This window comes from Taudactylus pleione, unplaced genomic scaffold (assembly GCF_031769625.1).
Source record: "Taudactylus pleione unplaced genomic scaffold, aTauple2 ptg000170l, whole genome shotgun sequence".
Taxonomy (NCBI): Eukaryota; Metazoa; Chordata; class Amphibia; order Anura; family Myobatrachidae; genus Taudactylus; species Taudactylus pleione.
Genome location: NW_028284572.1, coordinates 3,453,538 through 3,474,417, shown reverse-complemented (window position 1 = coordinate 3,474,417; position 20,880 = coordinate 3,453,538). Strand labels below are relative to the sequence as shown.

The following is a 20,880-nucleotide window of genomic DNA, read 5'->3' as shown; positions in this document are numbered from 1 at the left end:
TGAACTAAGGCACACAATTATTAAAAATATAGTATAAAGTAACCTTCAGGCTGTGTGCATAATGTGTATATGAAACAAATTAATTTCACGTACACAAAAATTTTGTGATGCAAAATTATTAAAAATATTGTATAAAATTACCTGCAGGCTGTGTGTATAAGGTGTATATAATACATAAATGCATTCTGTGTTTAGATTTGAGTCCCATTCCTATGATATTTCATTATGATATGCAAATATTCTAAAATACGGAACAATCCGATACCCAAAATACGCCTGGTCCCAAGCATTTTGGATATGGGAGACTCAACCTGTACAGACAAATCTAACTAGTCTATTCATAAACATAATACACATTAAACCCATTACTAGTAAGCCTAATGGGTGCAATTTGTGGTATATTTTTTTTCTAATTTTTTTGCTTTATACTTAAAAAAAAAAAAAAAAAAAACATCATGAAATGTCTATAACATTTGAAAAGGGAGTAGACAAATTAGAATGACTATAGAAGTGTATAGACTGCTTACATCATTTAATTCAACATCAGAGTCCTCTGGGAAGTCAGGATGGGTGTCGCCGGAGCCATCTAATGGGGCCATGACCCACTCGTCACCATCTTTCAGCTCTCCGCACTCTGCTATTACACACAGCTACATAGAAAAGGTGTTAAACTGATAAATCAGTGTGCGAGGCTGTTCGAGAAACATTGTAAAGATAAATAAAAAACAGCATGTGTAGTCATGTGGATGGTTAGGTCACAGCTACAGTTATTACATACTCAGTGGCCATTTTATTAGGTACACCTGTCCTTTAATGCAAATATTCAAATCAGCCAGTCATGTGGCTGCAACTCAATGCATAATACAAGTATGCAGATACTGTCCAGTGGTTTAGTTATGCTCACCAAAGCATAGAGGGGATCTAAATGACAATGAGTATTGGTACCAGACAGGGTGTTTGAGTATCTCAGAAAATTAGAATTTCCTAGAATTTTCATTCATTACATTCTCCGAAGAGTAGTACGCAAAACATCAAGTGAGGTCTGTGGGCAAAAATGCCTTTTTAAATGAGAGAGATCAGAGGAAGATGGCCAGACTGGTTAGAGCTGGCAGTAACTCAAAGACCAATGTGTTACAAGAAATACTAAAGACCAACCATCATGATGAACCTAGTAGTGGTTGAGGGATGCATCAGCAGAAGGCCACACAGGGTTTCACCCCTATCAGTACAAGAAACTGAGGCTACAGTGAGCACAGGCTCACAAAAAGACTGGGAAAATGTTTGGTCCTGCGAATTAAAATTTCTGTTGCGACATGCAAAAATGTAGGGTCAGCACATGGCATAAACAAAATGAATGCATCCTGTCTTGTCTAGTTCAGGCTGGAGTGTAATGATTTGGGGATTGTTTTATTGATACACATAAGGCCCCTAATAGCAACTGAACAATTTAAATGCCACAGCCTACCCAAGTATTGTAACATTCCTTTATGGGCACAGTCTCACCATATTCTAATGACTACTTCAAGGATAACGTGCCATGTCAAAAGCACACATCTTAAGCTGGTTCCAAGAACATGATAATGAGTTCAGTGTGCTCCAATGGCCTTCTAGATATTAATCTAAATATAGCACCTTTTGGTTGTGACGGAGCAGGAGATTTGCAGCCTGACAGCAATTGCGTGATGAAACATGGACCATTGTAATAAATGAAACCTTATTTTGCAAAACATTCCAAAATATTTTAGTTATACATGTAGCTTACCTTTACAGGTTTCTCGTCCTTAATTTCAACGTTTTCCAACATTTTAACAATGCCAGCGCCTTTGAGAACCATCCCAAATACCACATGTTTCCCATCTAAATGGGGTGTGGGCACAGTTGTGATGAAGAACTGAGAGCCATTAGTGTTTGGGCCCGCATTGGCCATACTGAGTAGTCCTTCCTTGTCATGCTGCAAAAAGAGAACATAAGAGTTAAAACCAAGTTTGCTGAATCTTTTGGATAAACCCACCTTTCTTCCCAATTATAGCAGGACACAGAACAAAAGCAACCATACACCCTACCTCCATTCAAATGAGAATTTCCATGCCCTAAGCCAGTGGTTCTCAAACACGATCCTCAAGGCACCCTAACAATCCAGGTTTGAAGGATATCCATGGCAGAGTACAGATGGTTAACTCAAAATGACTGGGGTACTAATTAATTCACATGTGCTCAATTATGGATATCCTTAAAACCTGGACCGGATGACTTGAGGACAGAGTTTGGGAACCTCTGCTCTAGGCCCAAAGAATAGAGGAAAGATTAAGGTGAGTATCTCAAGAATGGTGAAAGTAATTCATTATACTAGTTCTACCAGTTTGAGAAAAATGGGATAAAACAAAGACAGCAGTCTAGAGAACTCAACAACTGAAAATATGAAATAATGAATTAAATACTGTGTTGGATATTAGCTGTACAGAAGAACGTAGTGCTGAATTGTAATGTACTCAATTTGCAGCACAAACTGTAAATATGGCACATGGTGAGCATCTGTTCTATAATACAGCATGAGTAAAGAGAAACTATAATCATCGATACCTTATAATGAAAGTTCTCATCCTCAAATTTCTCTCCATATATACTTTCTCCCCCAGTTCCATCTTGGTTTGAGAAATCTCCACCCTGGATCATGAATTTCTTGATTACTAAGAAGAAGTCAAAGTTAAATTAAACGTTTTATCCTTCTTTCCAAAGAATTCACTGTAACTGACTGATTTCTAAACAATCAATGTAAGTTATATTTGACTATGAATTTAAAAAAAAAATGACAGGCTTGTAAGACTTGGAATAGAAAAGATGATTACTTCTATGGAATGGGCATCCTTTAAAATGTAGAGGCTTTCCTGTCGTTTGTCCAATGCCTTTTTCACCAGTGCACAGTGCTCGGAAATTCTCAGCTGTTTTGGGGACCACATCGGCAAACAACTCCAACACAATGCGACCAACTAAAATAATAAAAAAATATATATAGTTAAAAATTATTCACCCACATACTTCCTTCACTAGTACACATAATGGTTCACTATATACATTTTCAACCAGAATGATAAAATATCATTCTTTTTCCTGAAAACAGGATTTTGGTACTTACCGGTAAATCCATTCCTCCGATTCCACAAAGGACAGTGGAGCTCAAGACATTGGGGTATAGATGGTGGTAGAGTAGAGCCTGTCACTTTAAATAATTTAGAAGTGTGACTGGCTCCACCCCCTCTATGCCCTATCAGCCCCAGTTAATAAACTGAGCCCTAGAGGAGACAGAGGACAAAAGGAAGATGAGGAGAAGGAAAAGTCCAAAGAACGGAACAAGACAGACTGAAGGAGAACAGAGGAACCCACTGCAGGGAACACATGCAGCCACACAACCACATAATGCAGACAATTACAATAGAACTAAAAAAGAACGAACCAAAACAAGAAGACAGGTAAGCAGCGCTGGGTGGGTGTCCAGTGTCCCCTGTGAAATCAGAGAAATTGATATACCTTAAGTACCAAAATCCAGTTTTTTCCTTCATCCACTAGGGGACACTGGTGATCAGGACACTGGGGATGTACCAAAGCTGAACTCCCAGGTGGGAAGCGCCTAGACACTTGCCGACCCCACTGCCAAACCGAAACTGGGACCGCCAAAAACGAATGGTAGCACAGGAGACAATAAGAAGTCCTCACTGGACAGTTAGGAAATGAACTTGAGACAGCCACACGCTCAAGCTGTAGAACACGCGAAGTAGCTCACTGAGCCACCCAATCTACAATCACAGATAATTCCCCAAACATACAGCATAAGCCGAATGTAATAGGAGAACGGTGGCCCTAGTGGACAACAGCGGACAAGAATCGTCCAAACACCCTAATTACAGTTGAAAACAGACAAACCATGACCATTGGTAACAGAGAGCACCAACAAGAGACCATAGGAGAAGGGAAGCTACACGAAAACAAAACTCAGGAAATCTAACCAGATTTAATTTTTTTTATAAAAAAACAAGATGATGCAACACACACACACACACATATATATATATATATATATATCTCCAGACTTTTCTAGCAAAAGTAAACCTGAAGACCAGAGCGAAGTACAGAATAGGCATCCAGTACAATCCATTAGATCCAAATAATTAGGGTGTTTCCAGGTTAGATCATAGACAAAGCACAAATGAGTGGAGATCCCACAGAGCATAAGGTGGAGACGGCACCGTGAGTGATCGGAGACTACAATAGCTTGCAGAGGCTCAGAAAGCAGGACAACCCATTCTGAACCAGGTGGATAAAACAGCAACCTGAACCCTTCAGTGAGCTCAGGCGAAGACCAGTATCCACCTCGCCGGGGAAAAAACAACCAACACCTGCAGCAGCGGATGAGAAAACCACAGCATAAACCCCCAAACGACCGATGACATCCAAACATGATGTAAGTGTGTAGTCTGTACCAGCTACCTGGCCCGAAAATAGTATGAAAAACAACCATGATACGCTAGCAGTTAAGATCACAAATGCAACAGCCCCACCGGGAGAGCAAGAACCGTTACGAACTCTTCAGAAGAGCTAGCCAACAGACAATGGACATGAGACATCTGCAAGAACTATCAATATAGGGAAGCACCCTATACAGTGAAGCTAGAACCCTAGGAGGACAATCATGAAGGTACCCTAGATAAGGTGGAGAGTCCCTGTATAGAAATCATGTACGAACTGTAATACACCTGCTAGGATTCCTGGAGATAACAAGGGGAGTAAAGGCCAAGAAGAACCAACAGGATACTAAGAAAAAAAATGTAGAAACAGACAAGACCATTGGTATCATGAAGTATCAACAGATACCAAACCGTAAACACAGCAAGGCTTCCAGCATGGTAGTCCAGAATGTAGTAGAACCTCAACAGATTCCAGTATAATAGCATTGCTAATCTCTAGTTCAGCCTAAGAAATGAATCAGGAGAGGCCTCCAACACAAGCGACAACCATCGGGAAGCAGCACTGCGAAATTACCTCACGCTCTGAAGAGAGAACTACCATACTTCCGCCTGGCAGAAAAATTAACTATATAACAATTCTTTACTGTCCCCTCAAGGTGAGGATAAACGCTCCTAGAAGAAGAGAGACAAGAGAGGGACACGACTTTTCAAAAGACTGGAAGTGGAACCAGCGACTCCCACTGTGTGTCAAAGCCTCAGCCAACTTTGCTCATACCTATCCGTGACATAATCTCTGGTAAAATGGTAGGAAGATACAAACGACACCCGTGGAGGCAGACAATGTATCTCAACGGGAAGAAGGAATAAAGCGGTGTTGGAACTTTGGACCCACACGCTAGCAAAACTCTAAGGTGAAGAGCCAACTGATGTGAACAGGTACCATATATGGGCTGATAACTGCTAGGACAGCAGCTAGGGTGTGGGAGGGAGGAATAACGGCTGTGCAAAGTCAGGTATGCATTATCCGGAGCAGCTTGCGAGGCATTAATGGGGTAAGCCCGCTTACCTGTGAGCGACCAGAAGCCCCCTAGACCAGGGCTCGACAAATTTTTGCAAAATCTAGGAGCCATCTTAAAAAGTTTAGGAGCCAGACCATCGTCCATTACCAAAATATATGAAAGCTTGTATAGATGACTACACATGCCCTTTCAGTGCCCCTCAACCTAGTAGTAAGCCCCCAGTATTCGTGCCCCTGTAATAGTGCCCCCAGTAGTAAGCCCCCTGTAATAGAGCCTCCAGTAGTAAGCCCCCTGTAATAGTGCCCCCAGTAGTAAGCCCCCTGTAATAGTGCCCCCAGTAGTAAGCCCCCTGTAATAGTGCCCCCAGTAGTAAGCCCCCTGTAATGATGTGCCCAGTAGTAAGCCCCTGTAATAGTGCCGCGCGCGCACAAAAAAAAACAGAATACTTACCTAGATCGAGGTGTATCAGATATGAACTAATAGGAACAGTACTACACTAAGTTTAGTCAAAGGTCACTAAGCAATAGCCCAAGACCTAAGAGTTGTGAGGTTGAATGCCCACCATTGAAACAGCCTGCTACAGCTATAACTGGACAGCTAGTATCCCAGGAGCACACAGGTAAAGTACATATCTTTATATACATGTACTAACATACAAAACAGCCACAGGACATACACATACATACATATATATTTACCTACTTGTATTGTCGTTCACTGAAGCGGAGCTTAAGTAAAAACATGTGTCGTAGGAATCTAAATTGTGACTATCACAATATAGAGCCCGAACTCTAGCCCACAGAGCCTAAGCAATTGTTCACTAGGCTACTTTAAAGCAACTTTCGATTATAGTGTATGTGCTGCTGCGGAGAGCACGTAATATAGAAAAATATAAACATATGCATACCTCCCATGGTTATGATAATCTATATACTTCAAAGTATAAGAGGATTACTGAAGCCTAGCTTTAGATAACTGGGATATTTAAATCCAGTTTTCAATCTTGAATATATGCTGCCAAAATGTGTAATATAAATGCACACATGTATGGGAGGAGTACTGCCCCCTTTTAAAGTTAGCTATCAAGGGCCGGGACACAAACATCTGATGAACTTACAACAAAGCAATAGATGTTAACCCTGCACTAAGGGTATAGCTGCAGTATTAGAAGTGGCGGGCTGATGTGAGCACCCAGACCCTCCCCCCCCCCGGACCTAACCAGACACTTAAGCTGCATACACACAAAACGATTTAGTTAATGAACGATTTTAGTAAACGATTTTCTCCCTTGAAAAAATGAACTAAAATCGTTTACTAAAGTTGTTTATTTACTATGTTCATTTAAATGTAATGAACGATTTTTTAGAACTACAAACGATTTTTGCATATTCCCTTACTGAAAATCGTTGAGTTGACAGGTCTGACTGAACTACAAACGTGAACGCGCATGAACGAAAATTGTTCATCATTTGACCCAGAAAGTGAACAATTTTTACAAATGATTATCGTTAAACGATATAGTTTAACGATAATCGTTCAAAAAATCGTTGTGTGTGTATGCACCTTATGGGAGCTGTGCTTCATGAGAAGCCTGTGCAATTTACAAGAAAGACCTGCACCATGGGGAGCTCCGCAGTGCGAAACTCGACATCACAGCCAAGTCTAAAGCAGCCCTTGCAGTATAAGCCCCCTCAGGAGGACCGGTGGTAATACTCACCAACTGTTGAAGTCGAGAAACTGGGCTGAGGGGGCGGAGAGGAACTCGGACTCGAGTCGGTGTCAGCTGTGGCGGGTCCTCACAGAGCAGTTGTTCAGTGCAGGTGCACCCTCTCAACAGACACAGGCTGCAGTAGTAGTGGCAGTGCCCTCCTGGCGGCTCCCACATAGCAGGCAGACTGCCACAGTAAGCAGTCTGCCTGTCCTCAGTAAAATTGTGTTAGTAAAATAAAAACCTAAATATTAACAAACAAGGACTGTAGAAAACCCAATGCGCACCAGCTCTCTCGGGCACATTTCTAAAACTGGGGCTGATGGGGCAGAGGGAGAGGAGCCAGTCACACTTCTAAAATATTTAAAGCGCCAGGCTCTACTCTACCACCGTCTATACCCCAGTGTCTTCAGCTCCAGTGTCCCCTAGTGGATGAAAGAGAAAGCATAATAGAATGATAGTTAATGTTATATGCATTTTAGGAACATATACTGTATGTAACACCATTAAAACCATAGCAATACAAAATGAGAATGGTTCAGCACAATTCCACAAAAAGCTAGGTTGTCTGGATATCTTTAAATATTGCTCAGCTTCACATTTACCATTCTAGTAGAAGGATAACTCACCCCCACCCTTTCAAATATAAATACACTGCATTTAATAATTCAGCCATCATGCCAAAGAATGCCAACCTGCCATCCCCTGATCAGTGACTGCCTGCCCACCAACATGAGTCATAGCGTGGCTACCTGTACCCACAAACTAAAGCATGCACTTCCATTAGCAAGCCAGTGCCCATATGCAGACCAGAGAGTGACTGCCCACTATCCCATGAGCAAGAGTGCACCCACTGCCTACTCACAAGTCAGTGCGTGCCCTTCCCATGAGAACGATTCAGCACAATTGTCAAGCCTGTAGGTCAGGGTATATGAGGCACTTCAAGTCTCAACTAAACAGTGTCTGTTTCACATTTACCATTGTTTTAGCAGGATAATGGAGAATGTATCCCTTATTCACCCCACTCTTCCCAATACACACAGACTACATTTAATTATTCTAGCAACATGCCAGAGAAGGCCCACCTGCCAACCCACTAACCTTAGCCCTAGTGTGAATACTACTACCCATAAGCGAAAGCATACCCACTGCCAACCCACAAGTCAATGCTTTCCCCACATTAATGAAAGTCTGACCATGGCCACCCCTATGTGAGCCGGAGCGAGACCCACCACCCCCGCGAGCCAGGGCGAAACCAAAAAGCCCTGTGAGCCAGAGCGAGACCAACCTCCCCTCTGCCGCCACGCGAGCCAGAGCGAGACTCCCCTCTGCCACCATCCATGCGAGACAGGGCAAAACCTCTGCGAGCCAGGGCGAGACTCACTTCCCTCCTGCCGCCATGCGAGCCAGGGCGAGACCCACTTCCCTCCTGCCGCCATGCGAGCCAGGCACCCCCCCCACCCCTCTGCCGCCACGCGAGCCAGACCGTCTCCTCCTCTGCTGCCACGGAAGCCAGACCCTCCTCATCCTCTGCCGCCACACGAGCCACACCCCCTCCTCTGCCGCCACGCGAGCCAGACACCCCACTCCTCTGCCGCCACGCGAGCCAGACCACCCCCCTCCTCCTCTGCCGCCACGCGAGCCAGACCACCCCCTCCTCCTCTGCCGCCACGTGAGCCAGACCCCCCCTCCTCCTCTGCCGCCACGCGAGCCAGACCCCCTCCCTCCTCCTCTGCTGCCACAAGAGCCAGACCCCCCCTCCTCCTCTGCCGCCACGAGAGCCAGACCCCCCTCCTCTGCCGCCACGCGAACCACACACCCCCTCCTCCTCCGCCGCCACGCGAGCCAGACCCCCTCCTCCTCCGCCATGCGAGCCAGACCCCCTCCTCCGCCACGCAAGCCAGACCCCCCCCTCTTCTGCCGCCACGCAAGCCAGACCACACCTCCTCTGCAACCACGCGAGCCAGACCCCTCCTCCTCCTCTGCCGCCACACGAGCCAGACCCCCTCCCTCCACCTCTGCCGCCACGAGAGCCAGACCCCCCTCCTCCTCTGCCGCCACGAGAGCCAGACCCCCCTCCTCTGCAGCCACGCGAACCACACACCCCCTCCTCCTCTGCCGCCACGCGAGCCAGACCCCCTCCTCCTCCGCCATGCGAGCCAGACCCCCTCCTCCTCCACGCAAGCCAGACCCCCTCCTCCACCACGTGAACCAGACCCCCCTCCTCCTCCACGCAAGCCACACACCCCCCTCCTCTGCCGCCACGCGAGCCAGACCCCCCTCCTCCTCTGCCGCCACACACTCCCCTCCTCTGCTGCCACGCGAGCCAGACCCCCCCCTTTGCCACCACGCGAGCCAGACCACCCTCCTCTGCCGCCACACGAGCCAGACTACCCTCCTACTCCTCTGCCGCCACGTAAGCCAGACACCCCCAACCCTCTTCCGCCACGCGAGCCAGACCCACTCCACCCCTCTTCCGCCACGCGAGCCAGACCCCCCCACCCCTCTTCCGCCACGCGAGCCAGACCCCCCTCCTCCTCTGCTGCCACGTGAGCCAGACCCCCCTCCTCCTCTGCTGCCACGTGAGCCAGACCCCCTCCTCCTCTGCCGCCACGCAAGCCAGACCCCCTCCTCCTCTGCCGCCACGCAAGCCAGACCCCCCCCTCCTCTGCCGCCACGCGAGCCAGACCTCCCTCCTCCTCTGCCGCCAGGCGAGCCACACCCCCCTCCTCTGCCGCCAGCAAGCCACACCCCCTCCTCCTCCTCTGCCGCCAAGCGAACCAGACCCCCTCCTCCGCCAAGCAAACCAGACCCCCCCCTGCTCCGCCGCCACGCGAGCCACACCCCCCCTCTGCCGCCACGCGAGCCAGACCCCCCTCTTCTGCCGCCACGCGAGCCAGACCACACCTCCTCTGCAACCACGTGAGCCAGACCCCTCCTCCTCCTCCTCTGCCGCCACGCGAGCCAGACCCCTCCTCCTCCGCCACGTGAGCCAGATCCCCCCTCCTCTGCCGCCACGCGAGCCAGACCCCCCTCCTCCTCTGCCACCACACCCCCTCCTCTGCCGCCACGCAAGCCAGACACCCCCCTCTGCCGCCACGCGAGCCAGACCACCCCCTCCTCCTCCGCCACGCGAGCCAGACCACCCCCTCCTTCTCCGCTGCCGCCACGCGAGCCAGACCCCCCCCCTCCTCCTCTGCCGCCACGGGAGCCAGACCCCCCTCCTCCTCTGCCGCCAAGCGAACCACACCCCCTCCTCCACTGCCACGCGAACCACACCCCCCTCCTCCTCTGCTGCCACGTGAGCCACACCCCCTCCTCCTCTGCCGCCACGCGAGCCAGACCCCCTCCTCCGCCACGTGAACCAGACCCCCCTCCTCCTCCACGCAAGCCACACACCCCCCTCTGCCGCCACGCGAGCCAGACCCCCCTCCTCTGCTGCCACACGAACCAGACCCACCCCACCCTCTTCCGCCACACGAGCCAGACCCCCCCACCCCTCTTCCGCCATGCGAGCCAGACCCCCCTCCTCCTCTGCCGCCACGCGAGCCAGACCCCCCCCCTCCTCTGCCGCCACGCGAGCCGGACCCCCCCACACCCCTCTTCTGGCACGCGAGCCAGACCCCCCCTCCTCCACTGCCGCCACGCGAGCCAGACCCCCCCACCCCTCTAACGGCACGCAAGCCAGACCCCCTCCTCCTCTGCCGCCACGCGAGCCAGACCCCCCCACCCCTCTGCTGCCACGCGAGCCAGACCCCCTCCTCCTCTGCTGCCACGCGAGCCAGACCCCCTCCTCTGCCGCCACACGAGCCAGACCCCCCTCCTCCTCCTCTGCCGCTACGCGAGCCAGACCCCCCTCCTCCTCTGCCGCTACGCGAGCCAGACCCCCCTCCTCCTCTGCCGCCACGCGAGCCAGACCCCCCTCCTCCTCCTCTGCCGCCACGCGAGCCAGACCCCCCCACCCCTTTCTGGCACGCGAGCCAGACCCCCCCTCCCCCGCCACGCGAGCCAAACCCCCCCCTCCTCCTCTGTCACCATGCGAGCCAGACCCCCCTCCTCCTCTGCCGCCACGCAAGCCAGACCCCCCCCACCCCTCTTCTGGCACGCGAGCCTGACCCCCCTCCTTCTCCTCTGCTGCCACGCAAGCCAGACCCCCCCTCCTCTGCCGCCACGCAAGCCAGACCCCCCTCCTCTGCCGCCACTTGAGCCAGACCCCCTCCTCCTCCTCTGCCGCCACGCGAGCCAGACCCCCCTCCTCCTCCTCTGCCGCCACGCGAGCCAGACCCCCCTCCTCCTCCTCTGCCGCCACGCGAGCCAGACCCCCCCACCCCTCTTCTAGCACGCGAGCCAGACCCCCCCTCCTTCTCCTCTGCCGCCACGCAAGCCAGACCCCCCCTCCTCTGCCGCCACGCAAGCCAGACCCCCTCCTCCTCCTCTGCCGCCACGCGAGCCAGACCCCCCCTCCTCATCCTCCTCCTCTGCCGCCACGCGAGCCAGACCCCCCCCCTCCTCATCCTCATCCGCCACGCGAGCCAGAACCCCCACCCCTTTCTGCCACGCGAGCCAGACCCCCCCCTCCCCCGCCACGCGAGCCAGACCCCCCCCTCCCCCGCCACGCGAGCCAGACCCCCTCCTCCTCCTCCTCCTCTGCCGCCACGCGAGCCAGACCCCCTCCTCCTCCTCTGCCGCCACGCGAGCCAGACCCCCCTCCTCCTCCTCTGCCACGCGAGTTAGACCCCCCCCTCCTCTTCTGCCACGCGAGTCAGACCCCCCCCTCCTCCTCTGCCGCCACACGAGCCACATCCCCCTCCTCTGCCGCCACGTGAGCCAGACCCCCCATCCTCCTCTGCCGCCACACGAGCCAGACCCCCCCATCCGCCACGCGAGCCACACACCCCCTCCTCTGCCGCCACGCGAGCCACACACCCCCTCCTCTGCCGCCATGCGAGCCACACACCCCCTCCTCTGCCGCCACGCGAGCCACACACCCCCTCCTCTGCCGCCACGCAAGCCACACACCCCCTCCTCTGCCGCCACGCAAGCCACACACCCCCTCCTCCGCCGCGCAAGCCACACACCCCCTCCTCTCCCGCCACGCGAGCCACACTCCCTCCTCTGCCACACACCCCTCCTCTGCCGCCACGCGAGCCAGACCCCCCCCCACCCCTCTTCCACCATGCGAGCCAGATCCCCCCCATCCTCCTCTGCCGCCACGTGAGCCAGACTCCCCCCTCCTCTGCCGCCACGCAAGCCAGCGCACAAGATCCCACCACCAAGCGAGCTCAGCTGTCACAGAGTCAGTACCTGTCTCCCCACGAACCTGGGCCTAATGCTAGTCCAGAGGTTCCCAAACACGGTCCTCAAGGCACCCTAAAGGTCCAGGTTTTAAGGATATCTATGGTTGAGCACAGATGGTTAAATCAAAAGACTGAGGTACTAATTAAGTCACCTGTGCCCAAACATAGTTGGCCTTAAAGCCTGGACCGTTAGGGTGCATTGAGGACAGAGTTTGGGAACCCCTGTGCTAGCCACTAGCATAGCCACTGCCTAGCTACAGGCCATATAATGTCTGCAACTCCACGAGTCACAGCGTGCACACAAGCCAGCACGCATGCATGAGCACCGCCACCCCCGAGTCATATAATGCTAGCACGCCACCCATGTGCAAGTATCTAGCACCTATGATGCAGGCTCTAGAATGTTACCAGTGAGTTACTGCAATGCACATACCTACTCCTGGCGACTACTTTAATTACTTCTGCACTTAACACCCCATCCCCCGTATAGCGCTCATATAAGTCATTGTATGCGCTTATATATCGAGCCGGTCCGGCCACCTTATGGCCGCTGCTCACCTTGCTCGCCTCCCACCTCTACATCGAAGAACACCAGAGGGTTGGCGGAGCTGGACGGCCTGTCGCTGGGTGTAGGATGGGACATGGCTCCCAGGCGTGCAGTTACTGTTACTGATGATAACCGGCTTCTCAGCACCTGAGCACACTTCCGCTGCGGCGGGGGCGGGACATCCGGCGACAGGGCCCCGCCCCCCTCTGTTTCAGACGGGTGTGCTGTGTGTGTGCTGGACGCATGTGCTGCTGCCTCGCTCATACGTCAAACGTATATCAAAATTCCAGCTGTCCGTACACAAGCAGGGACAGACACCTTCCTAATTCTGCCACCCACTTGGGAACAGCTACAGCCATCTTTGAATCAGACAGAGAGATCCACGGCCATCCCCTCTCACAGTAGCAGCGCTGCTCATATATGTCTCACTGCGCTGCAGTCAGTGGCAGAAGTGTCCAATGGAGCACTCAGGGCCTGATTCTGAGTTGTACGCTGTGCTCATATTTTTAAGCAGTTGTCAGATGGTTTTGTTAAAGTGCATGCGTCTAAGTCAGAGGTCGCATGCGTCACTAAACTTCTGCCCAATGTCGCATGCAGAGTGATGGGTGGACTGTTTGTGGGTGGTAACGGAGGGGTGGTTAGAAAAACATGGCTTGGTTGTATTTCCCCTTCGCGCTAGGGACCTGGAAGTGACTTGAGTGAGGGCGGAAGTGCAGTTCCTGACCATGAGAGCCAGCTAAAGAAGAACTTTGTCCCCACTTACACAAGTTTGTTGTCCCCTTGCGGGCTCGCTGCACTTGCCACGCTTCGGGCACGGTGGCTCGCTATGCTCGCCACATGGTTATATTCCCCCTCTATGCCCACTTGGATGGCAGGGAATGACGCTGGACACTGGCTGATGACGTCAGGGTCCTCTCGGTGAAGGGGATTTAGACATTACCGAAAAACATGAGTGTGTTACAACCATTTTATTTCGGATCCAGGCGGAGCCATTATGAGTAACCAGAGGGTTACTTAGAAAATCGATGATCGGCTGAACTGGGACTAATGCGTCTTTTACGCAGACGTGGCTTTTTACACAATCGCTTGGATTTGCAAAGTCGCCAATGGGCGTCTTAATACAATTCCCGGCAACTGTGACATTTGCAAATGAACTTTCAGTATTTGCATATAAAGATGGGGTTGGGTACGGGATGCCGGCGGTTAGAATACCGGCACATGGTTGGTATGCTAACACTACCTCTCCCTAACTCCAGTAATTACCTTCGGGATGTCGGCGCCAGTATTTTGACCGCAGTCGGGATATTGACCGCATCCCAAAAGATGTCATGACAGGATTATCGTACAGCTCTGAATCAGGCCCTAAATGTTAAAGCTTATATAAAATATTGAGAAATCACATTTTTATTATTATACTACATAATCTATTGTCTCTTTACACACACACAAAGTGTGCAGATACTTATTTCTGGAATGATTGGTTCATGTTTCTGGACTTGGCTATAAGAATTATAAAGGTCCCAGTACTGCGTACCCCTGAGTACCACCACCACAAAAAAGCACTATTTTCTGCCAGACTTTCTGTGGAAACAGCAATAAATAGGAATATAGTCTTAGTGAGAAAAGTGCAAGAACCTACTTTGTTGTATTTTCCTCTTTTTCTGGGAAACCACGTTCCCCTCTTCATATGGGTGTCAGCCAGCATATAGAATGGAACCATTTCTAGAAAATGTTATTAATAAAATGGGTGTCATGTACTGGGTTATCACTAGAATATAAATATTGAATACAACATGCTCAGTATATATAAACAATCAAAAAGTAACTGATATTAGTGAAAGGGTACTCATCGGCTCTCCTATTCAATAGTCTCATACGGCTTGGTTCACAATGTAAAAGTATTTATTTAATAAAAAACATAAAAATCAATGCATATAAATCAAAAAATAGTATTCTGATCCTGACATTGATAAATTATCTCAGTCTATTGATATCCATTGTCCATGAGAAAATATGAAAAAAGTCAGAATGACAAAGTCACATAATTAATAGCAACGTTCATATAAAAGGAATGGAGTCAGATGTCAGGGCAATCCGAATGATTATCCAGCAAAACTAAATGAGTATATTACTAGCCTTCAAAAGTGGTCCGTTTTGATTAGCTGTAAATCCTGTTTAGCAGAAGGACGGCAATGTCGGTGGCTGGAAAAGAGTATAAAAGATGCTGGTCCGGAACCTCCCGTAAAGTCTCCAATCCAATAAGATATTAAAGGGGTGCAAAACGCGTTTTGTTGTGGTAAACCCCCACAACTTTGTCAGTAGCTTAATGAATAGTAATCCAAAGATGGGGTTTATATACTCTTGCATTGCAGCCAGACAAAGCAATGGCCGCTCTCTACCTCTTCCCCTTTTCCTACTATTGTTATCTTTGCCAGGAGTCTGACATACTCCTTTTGAACCAGCTGCTTGTGACAGCGCCGTTCCATTCTTTTCTCTTTTTTTCATTTCTACAAAATGGTCTTCTTCAGGAATGTGAGAAAAGGCGCCATTTAGGTGTAATCATTTAAAGTGAATGCACTTCTATAAAGGTGGATTCATATCAGATGTGCATGAGTTATAGGCTCATCTGTGTATATCTTTTTGGACACTGCAATTTTCTATTTCTCCCATTAATTATTTCCACACATAGAGGGAGATGTACTAAGCTCTGAAAAGTGATAAAGTGGAGAGTGATAAATGACCAGCCACTCAGCTCCCAACTGTCATGTGACAGGCTGTGTATGATAAATGACAGTTGGGAGCTGATTGGCTGGTGGTTTATCACTCTCCAGTTTATCACTTTTCAGAGCTTAGTACATCTGGCCCTGATGAGAAAAAAACATAGACCATAGTGTAATAGGCTTTAAAAAAAATATTACACACTAAAAACATACTTTCCAATATGTACTGTATACATCATAAGGGCGGAATTCTTTTCATCCCCTATTGCGCCCCACGGAGCTATTCTATTCTTGCTCCTGTCGGGGGCAATCAGCTGCCAAGCGCTACATTTCAGCTCGCAGCCCCTGGGGGATGAGAGCTGAAATGTGCGAAAAGTGACATGTTTGGGCGCCCAAACATCACTTTTCGTGATCGCGCCCAGCACTTTGGTCGGGGTTAGCCGTTTTACGCGGCTAAACCCGACCACTTTGGGTGCGATCAGTGTGAAACGCTGGCACAATTGAATAGCGGCCTGCGATCTCCTGTCACTTTAGACAGGAGATGCGGGCCGCGAAATCAATTGAATTCTGCCCATAGGGTGTATGTAGCGCTTGGCAGCTGATCGCGCCCGACAGGAGCAAGAATAGAATAGCTCCGTCGGGCGCGATAGGGGATGAAAAGAATTTAATTCCGCCCAAAATGTTAAAACAGCTTATCTGATAACATCGTGAGAGAGAACCAGGTTAAAACTTTTTAATACCCTTTTTCCACTAGTTTGCTAGGTTGCACCCGGGATGATATTCACGTGCCCATCTCGGGAGCGACACGACTGAGACCCGTCAGGTGGCCCAACCTGGCACTAATGCCGGGTCGATGGCGTCACGTGATGAGCCAGCGCTTGATCTTATTTCCAAGCGCTGACTCTTCCTATGCAGAGAACAGGACCTGGTTTGCCCGTTCACACTGCTTCATGAGCTGGGTTGAACCTGCGTTCAACCCTGCTCGTGACCAGGGTTGAAAGGCCAGATCACTCGACCCGGCTTATTAAACCCTGCCCTTTCACACAGCAAATACACTCTATATATTGTTAATGTGGTAAATAACTATACCAGCTGCAAACGTCTGGTTTTTAAAGGAATATCTACATAGGTCTATAGAGGCCCATTTCCAACAACCATCACTCCAGTGGTCTAATGGTACATTGTGTTTGCTAAGCGTGTTAGACTAATGGATGATTAGAAAACCCATGTGCAATTATGTTAGCACAGCTGAAAATGGGTTTGCTCGTTAGAGGAGCTATAAAACTGGCCTTCCTTTGAGCTAATTGAGTATCTGGAGCATCACATTCGTGGGTTCGATTATACTCTCCAAATGGACAGAATAAGAGAACTTTCATGTGAAACTCGACAGTCTATTCTTGTTCTTAGAAATGAATGCTATTCCATGCGAGAAATTGCCAAGAAACTGAACATTTCCTACAACGGTGTGTACTACTCCCTTCAGAGAACAGCACAAACAGGCTCTAACCAGAGTACCTGCAAAATGCCAGTGTCAACGTCTACAGTGAAGAGGCAACTCTGGGATGCTGGCCTTCTAGGCAGAGTGGCAAAGAAAAAGCCATATCTGAGACTGGCCAATAAAAGGAAAGATTAATATGGGCAAAAGAAAATCGACATTGGATAGAGGAAGATTGGAAAAGAGTTATGGACAGATGAATCGAAGTTTGAGGTGTTTGGATCACACAGAAGAACATTTGTGAGACGCAGAACAAGTGAAAAGATGCTGGAAGAGTGCCTGATGCCATCTGTCAAGCATGGTGGAGGTAATGTGATGGTCTGGGGCTGCTTTGGTGCTGGTAAAGTGGGAGATTTGTACAAGGTATAAGGGATTTTGAATAAGGAAGGCTATCACTCCATTTTGCAACGCCATGCCATACCCTGTGGACAGCACTTGACTGGAGCCAATTTCCTCCAACAGGACAATGACCCAAGCACACCTCCAAATTATGCAAGAACTATTTAGGGAGGAAGCAGGCAGCTGATATTCTGTCTGTAATGGAGTGGCCAGCGCAGTCACCAGATCTCAACCCCATTGAGCTGTTGTGGGAGCAGCTTGACCGTATGGTATACAAAAAGTGCCCATCAAGCCAATTCAACTTGTGGGAGGTGCTTCAGGAAGTTTGGGGTGAAATTTCTTCAGATTACCTCAACAAATTAACAGCTAGAATGCCAAAGATCTGCAATGCAGTAATTGCTGCAAAAGGAGCATTCTTTGACGAAAGCAAAGTTTGAAGGACAAAATTATTTCAAATAAAAATCATTATTTCTAACCTTGCCAATGTCTTGACTATATGTTCTATTCATTTTGCAACTCATTTGATTAAAAAAAAAGTCAGTTTTCATGTAAAACACGAAATTGTCTGGGTGACCCCAAACTTTTGAACGGTAGTGTAAGTATTATTCATTTTTCTTACCGTTATGGTTTTATTACCGTTATGGTGTAATCTTGCCTTTATACCGAGCAGATCGACTTCCATCTTTTATGTATAGCACTCACCATTTATAGATTTTTACATGACGGCGTTATGCAGCCACTCAGACATTCTCAACTCCAGGAGCAATTCTCTACCCTTTCTATTCCCCTGTTTCCATTTTTGCAGGCACTTAGCTATGTGTACATGTTATTTCATACCCTTTCTATTTGACTTATTTACTGAGTGGTGCTGCTCCACCGACCAACCGGGCCCTTCCCAACTTTCTATATCTGCTAAGTTTTTCGTCCTCTCTTATGTTTAGATTCTCATACTAGTAGAGTGGCAGGACAATTACCGGACATTACTCTTGGGGGCATTGGGCCTGATTCAGATTTGCAAGCAAACCCGATGGGTTATGTACAAACCCAATGTTTGGGGGTCTGCCCATGTGCAGAATGGGTCCTGTGTAATCTCTTGCAGTCCCCCCCTTAGCCACAGCATGATTGACATGCTGCGGCATTTAGGAGGTGGAGACCAGGACCATTCTACAAAATGGGCATGTCGTACCCGTTATGCTGGTGTGCCGAGTCCAGGGTCTGCATCGTTGTACACAGACTTCCTGGACCTGGCTGTCCAGTTCCAACGGCAAGTCTGAGAGCTTTGGTTTACACAGACTGGCCGAGGGCTGCAACCAATGCTGCATCTTCAGACACAGCACTCAGATCATAGATGCACACAGGAGGCGTCTATTTCCTACAGATGCCTCCTGCATTCGCATTTTAGTTGTACAGTATCGCACAGCCCCCGCTCTTGCTTTAAAATTAATAAACAATTGGTATCCACTTCCTATGCTGAGATGCATATTAAAATACTCCACAGGGCATATTACAGCCCTAAACTGAAGTATCCTATGGGTGCCTCTCCCACTTGTAATTGCTAGAAATGTTCATTCCCCGATACTGATATCTTTCATTGTTTATGGTCCTTCCCTAGGATGGACTCCTTGTGGAATAAACTCCAAACCTGGAGTCAGGTAATTAGAACCCCCTCCCTCTCTGCACCCCTGTTTATAACTAAAGAATGGGTCTTTTGGAATATTTATACTAACCCAGTGGCGCACTTGGCAGTGGTTTTTGGGCACCTAGAAAACCCCTTGTGCTGGAATTGCCAACTCCTGATGCCGGCAACAGTATGTTCCACACGTGGCATACGGCTGCTAGCCATAGAAGAGAAGACAGTTTAGCTACTCCGTTTGAGGAGCACAGACTCCGCTCCCCAGCTCTACAATGGGTAATATCCAGGGCCAGACTGGCCATCTGGCAAATGCCAGATGGTCCGTTGCTTCAGCCGGCTCGAAGAGAGTGGCTGCCACTGTACAGGGCAGAAATTACCTGTCCGACTGGAAGTGCCCCGCTTTCCACCCCCCTGCTGGAATTCATGGTATGAACTCTGGGGGAGGGAAGGGGTGGCAGCAGTGATGGGCCGGTGCACTCAGCTCAGCCGGGAAGAGATAGTGGCATGTCGTGAGGCCAGGCCCCTGTGACTTGCGGCACGCCCCTTTGAAACTTAATCACGTCCCCTTTGCAAGCGCGTGCACTTAAGGCAGGCGCACAGTGGGGATTTCAAGGGCTGATCTACAGCCCCAGTCCGTCCTTGGTCATATCTGCGCTGTTTTAAAGTGTTTCATGGTTCCTCTGGTCTGCGTGCAACACTGGAAACAGTGCAATGTTTGTTAAGTACCTGCTACTTAATCAGATTTCAGTACATAGACTGTTACAATGTAACAGTGAGCAGCAGGTGTTCCATTCAGCTTTGGGAAGGTGCATTCAGCAGAATAAGAGAGAGTAGACTGTCAGCATTGATTCTCCTCCTTCCCTGCTTTAAGTAGATTTGCTTTTTAGGTTTATCTCACTACCTTTTGTACCCCCATGTAAGTTTCTGCCACCAGCACACTCCTTGTATGATTCTTATTTCTCTTTCGAGGGATGTAGTTATGATAAATCTCGACGAGGGAAGCCCAACAAGGGACTTAAGATAGGCGTCTCATTCCCGACGCTGGAATCCAGAAGGACGCCAGCCCGAACGAGGTAAGTCTGTGCTCCATCAGTGTTAGCTATGGGGGGGGGGGGTTGGGTTTAGGTAGCATAGCAGGGTTAGCGTTAGGTTTTTTTGGGGGGAGTTAGGGTTAGACACCCCTATGGGTTAGGATTAGGCACCACTGGGGGGAAACTAGTTTAGGCACTAACGGGGAGGGTTAGGCTACAAAAAGGGAGGGTTAGGGGGAGAAGGGAGAAGGCTAAGTGTTCTTACCCGACCCCTGTCAGGATACCAACCATCGGGATACCGCTGTCGGTATTTTGACAGGAGGCATTCCGACAGCCGGCATTACATATCCATTCCCTCTCTCTCACCTTATGGGGCATATACAATTGGAAGCAAGGTTTTCTGCCCAATTGCGGAATGCCAGTAGCATGAGTGCTCCCGATATCTGTGGTATTCAATGAAAAAAAAATTCATGCAGGGTATTCAGCACTGAAAACCCTGCCGTGCAAGATAAAAAAAATAAAAACTACTTATCGGTCCGTTGGTCTCCACGTCTCCCGGTCATCCCCCCTCCATCTTTGCAATTGGGAGGGTGCTTCTGAGAGTCGAGGGGCAGCTAGGAGGGGAGGTGGC

At 49.4% G+C, this 20,880-nt stretch overlaps 1 protein-coding gene across 1 annotated transcript in view; it reads right to left on the bottom strand.

Annotated features, from left to right (window-relative positions):
- The window catches only part of PPID (peptidylprolyl isomerase D), a 28,956-nt gene extending 15,693 nt beyond the window's left edge, over window positions 1-13,263 (bottom strand). The window contains exons 1-5 of the mRNA XM_088475343.1: window positions 13,043-13,263; window positions 2,847-2,987; window positions 2,581-2,687; window positions 1,763-1,951; window positions 528-650 (exon numbers count right to left, since the gene is read on the bottom strand). Of these exons, the coding sequence (XP_088331469.1) occupies window positions 528-650; window positions 1,763-1,951; window positions 2,581-2,687; window positions 2,847-2,987; window positions 13,043-13,127 (645 nt within the window). The 5' untranslated portion in view covers window positions 13,128-13,263. The remainder of the gene's footprint in view (window positions 1-527; window positions 651-1,762; window positions 1,952-2,580; window positions 2,688-2,846; window positions 2,988-13,042) is intronic.
- Between the last annotated feature and the right edge of the window lie 7,617 nt (window positions 13,264-20,880).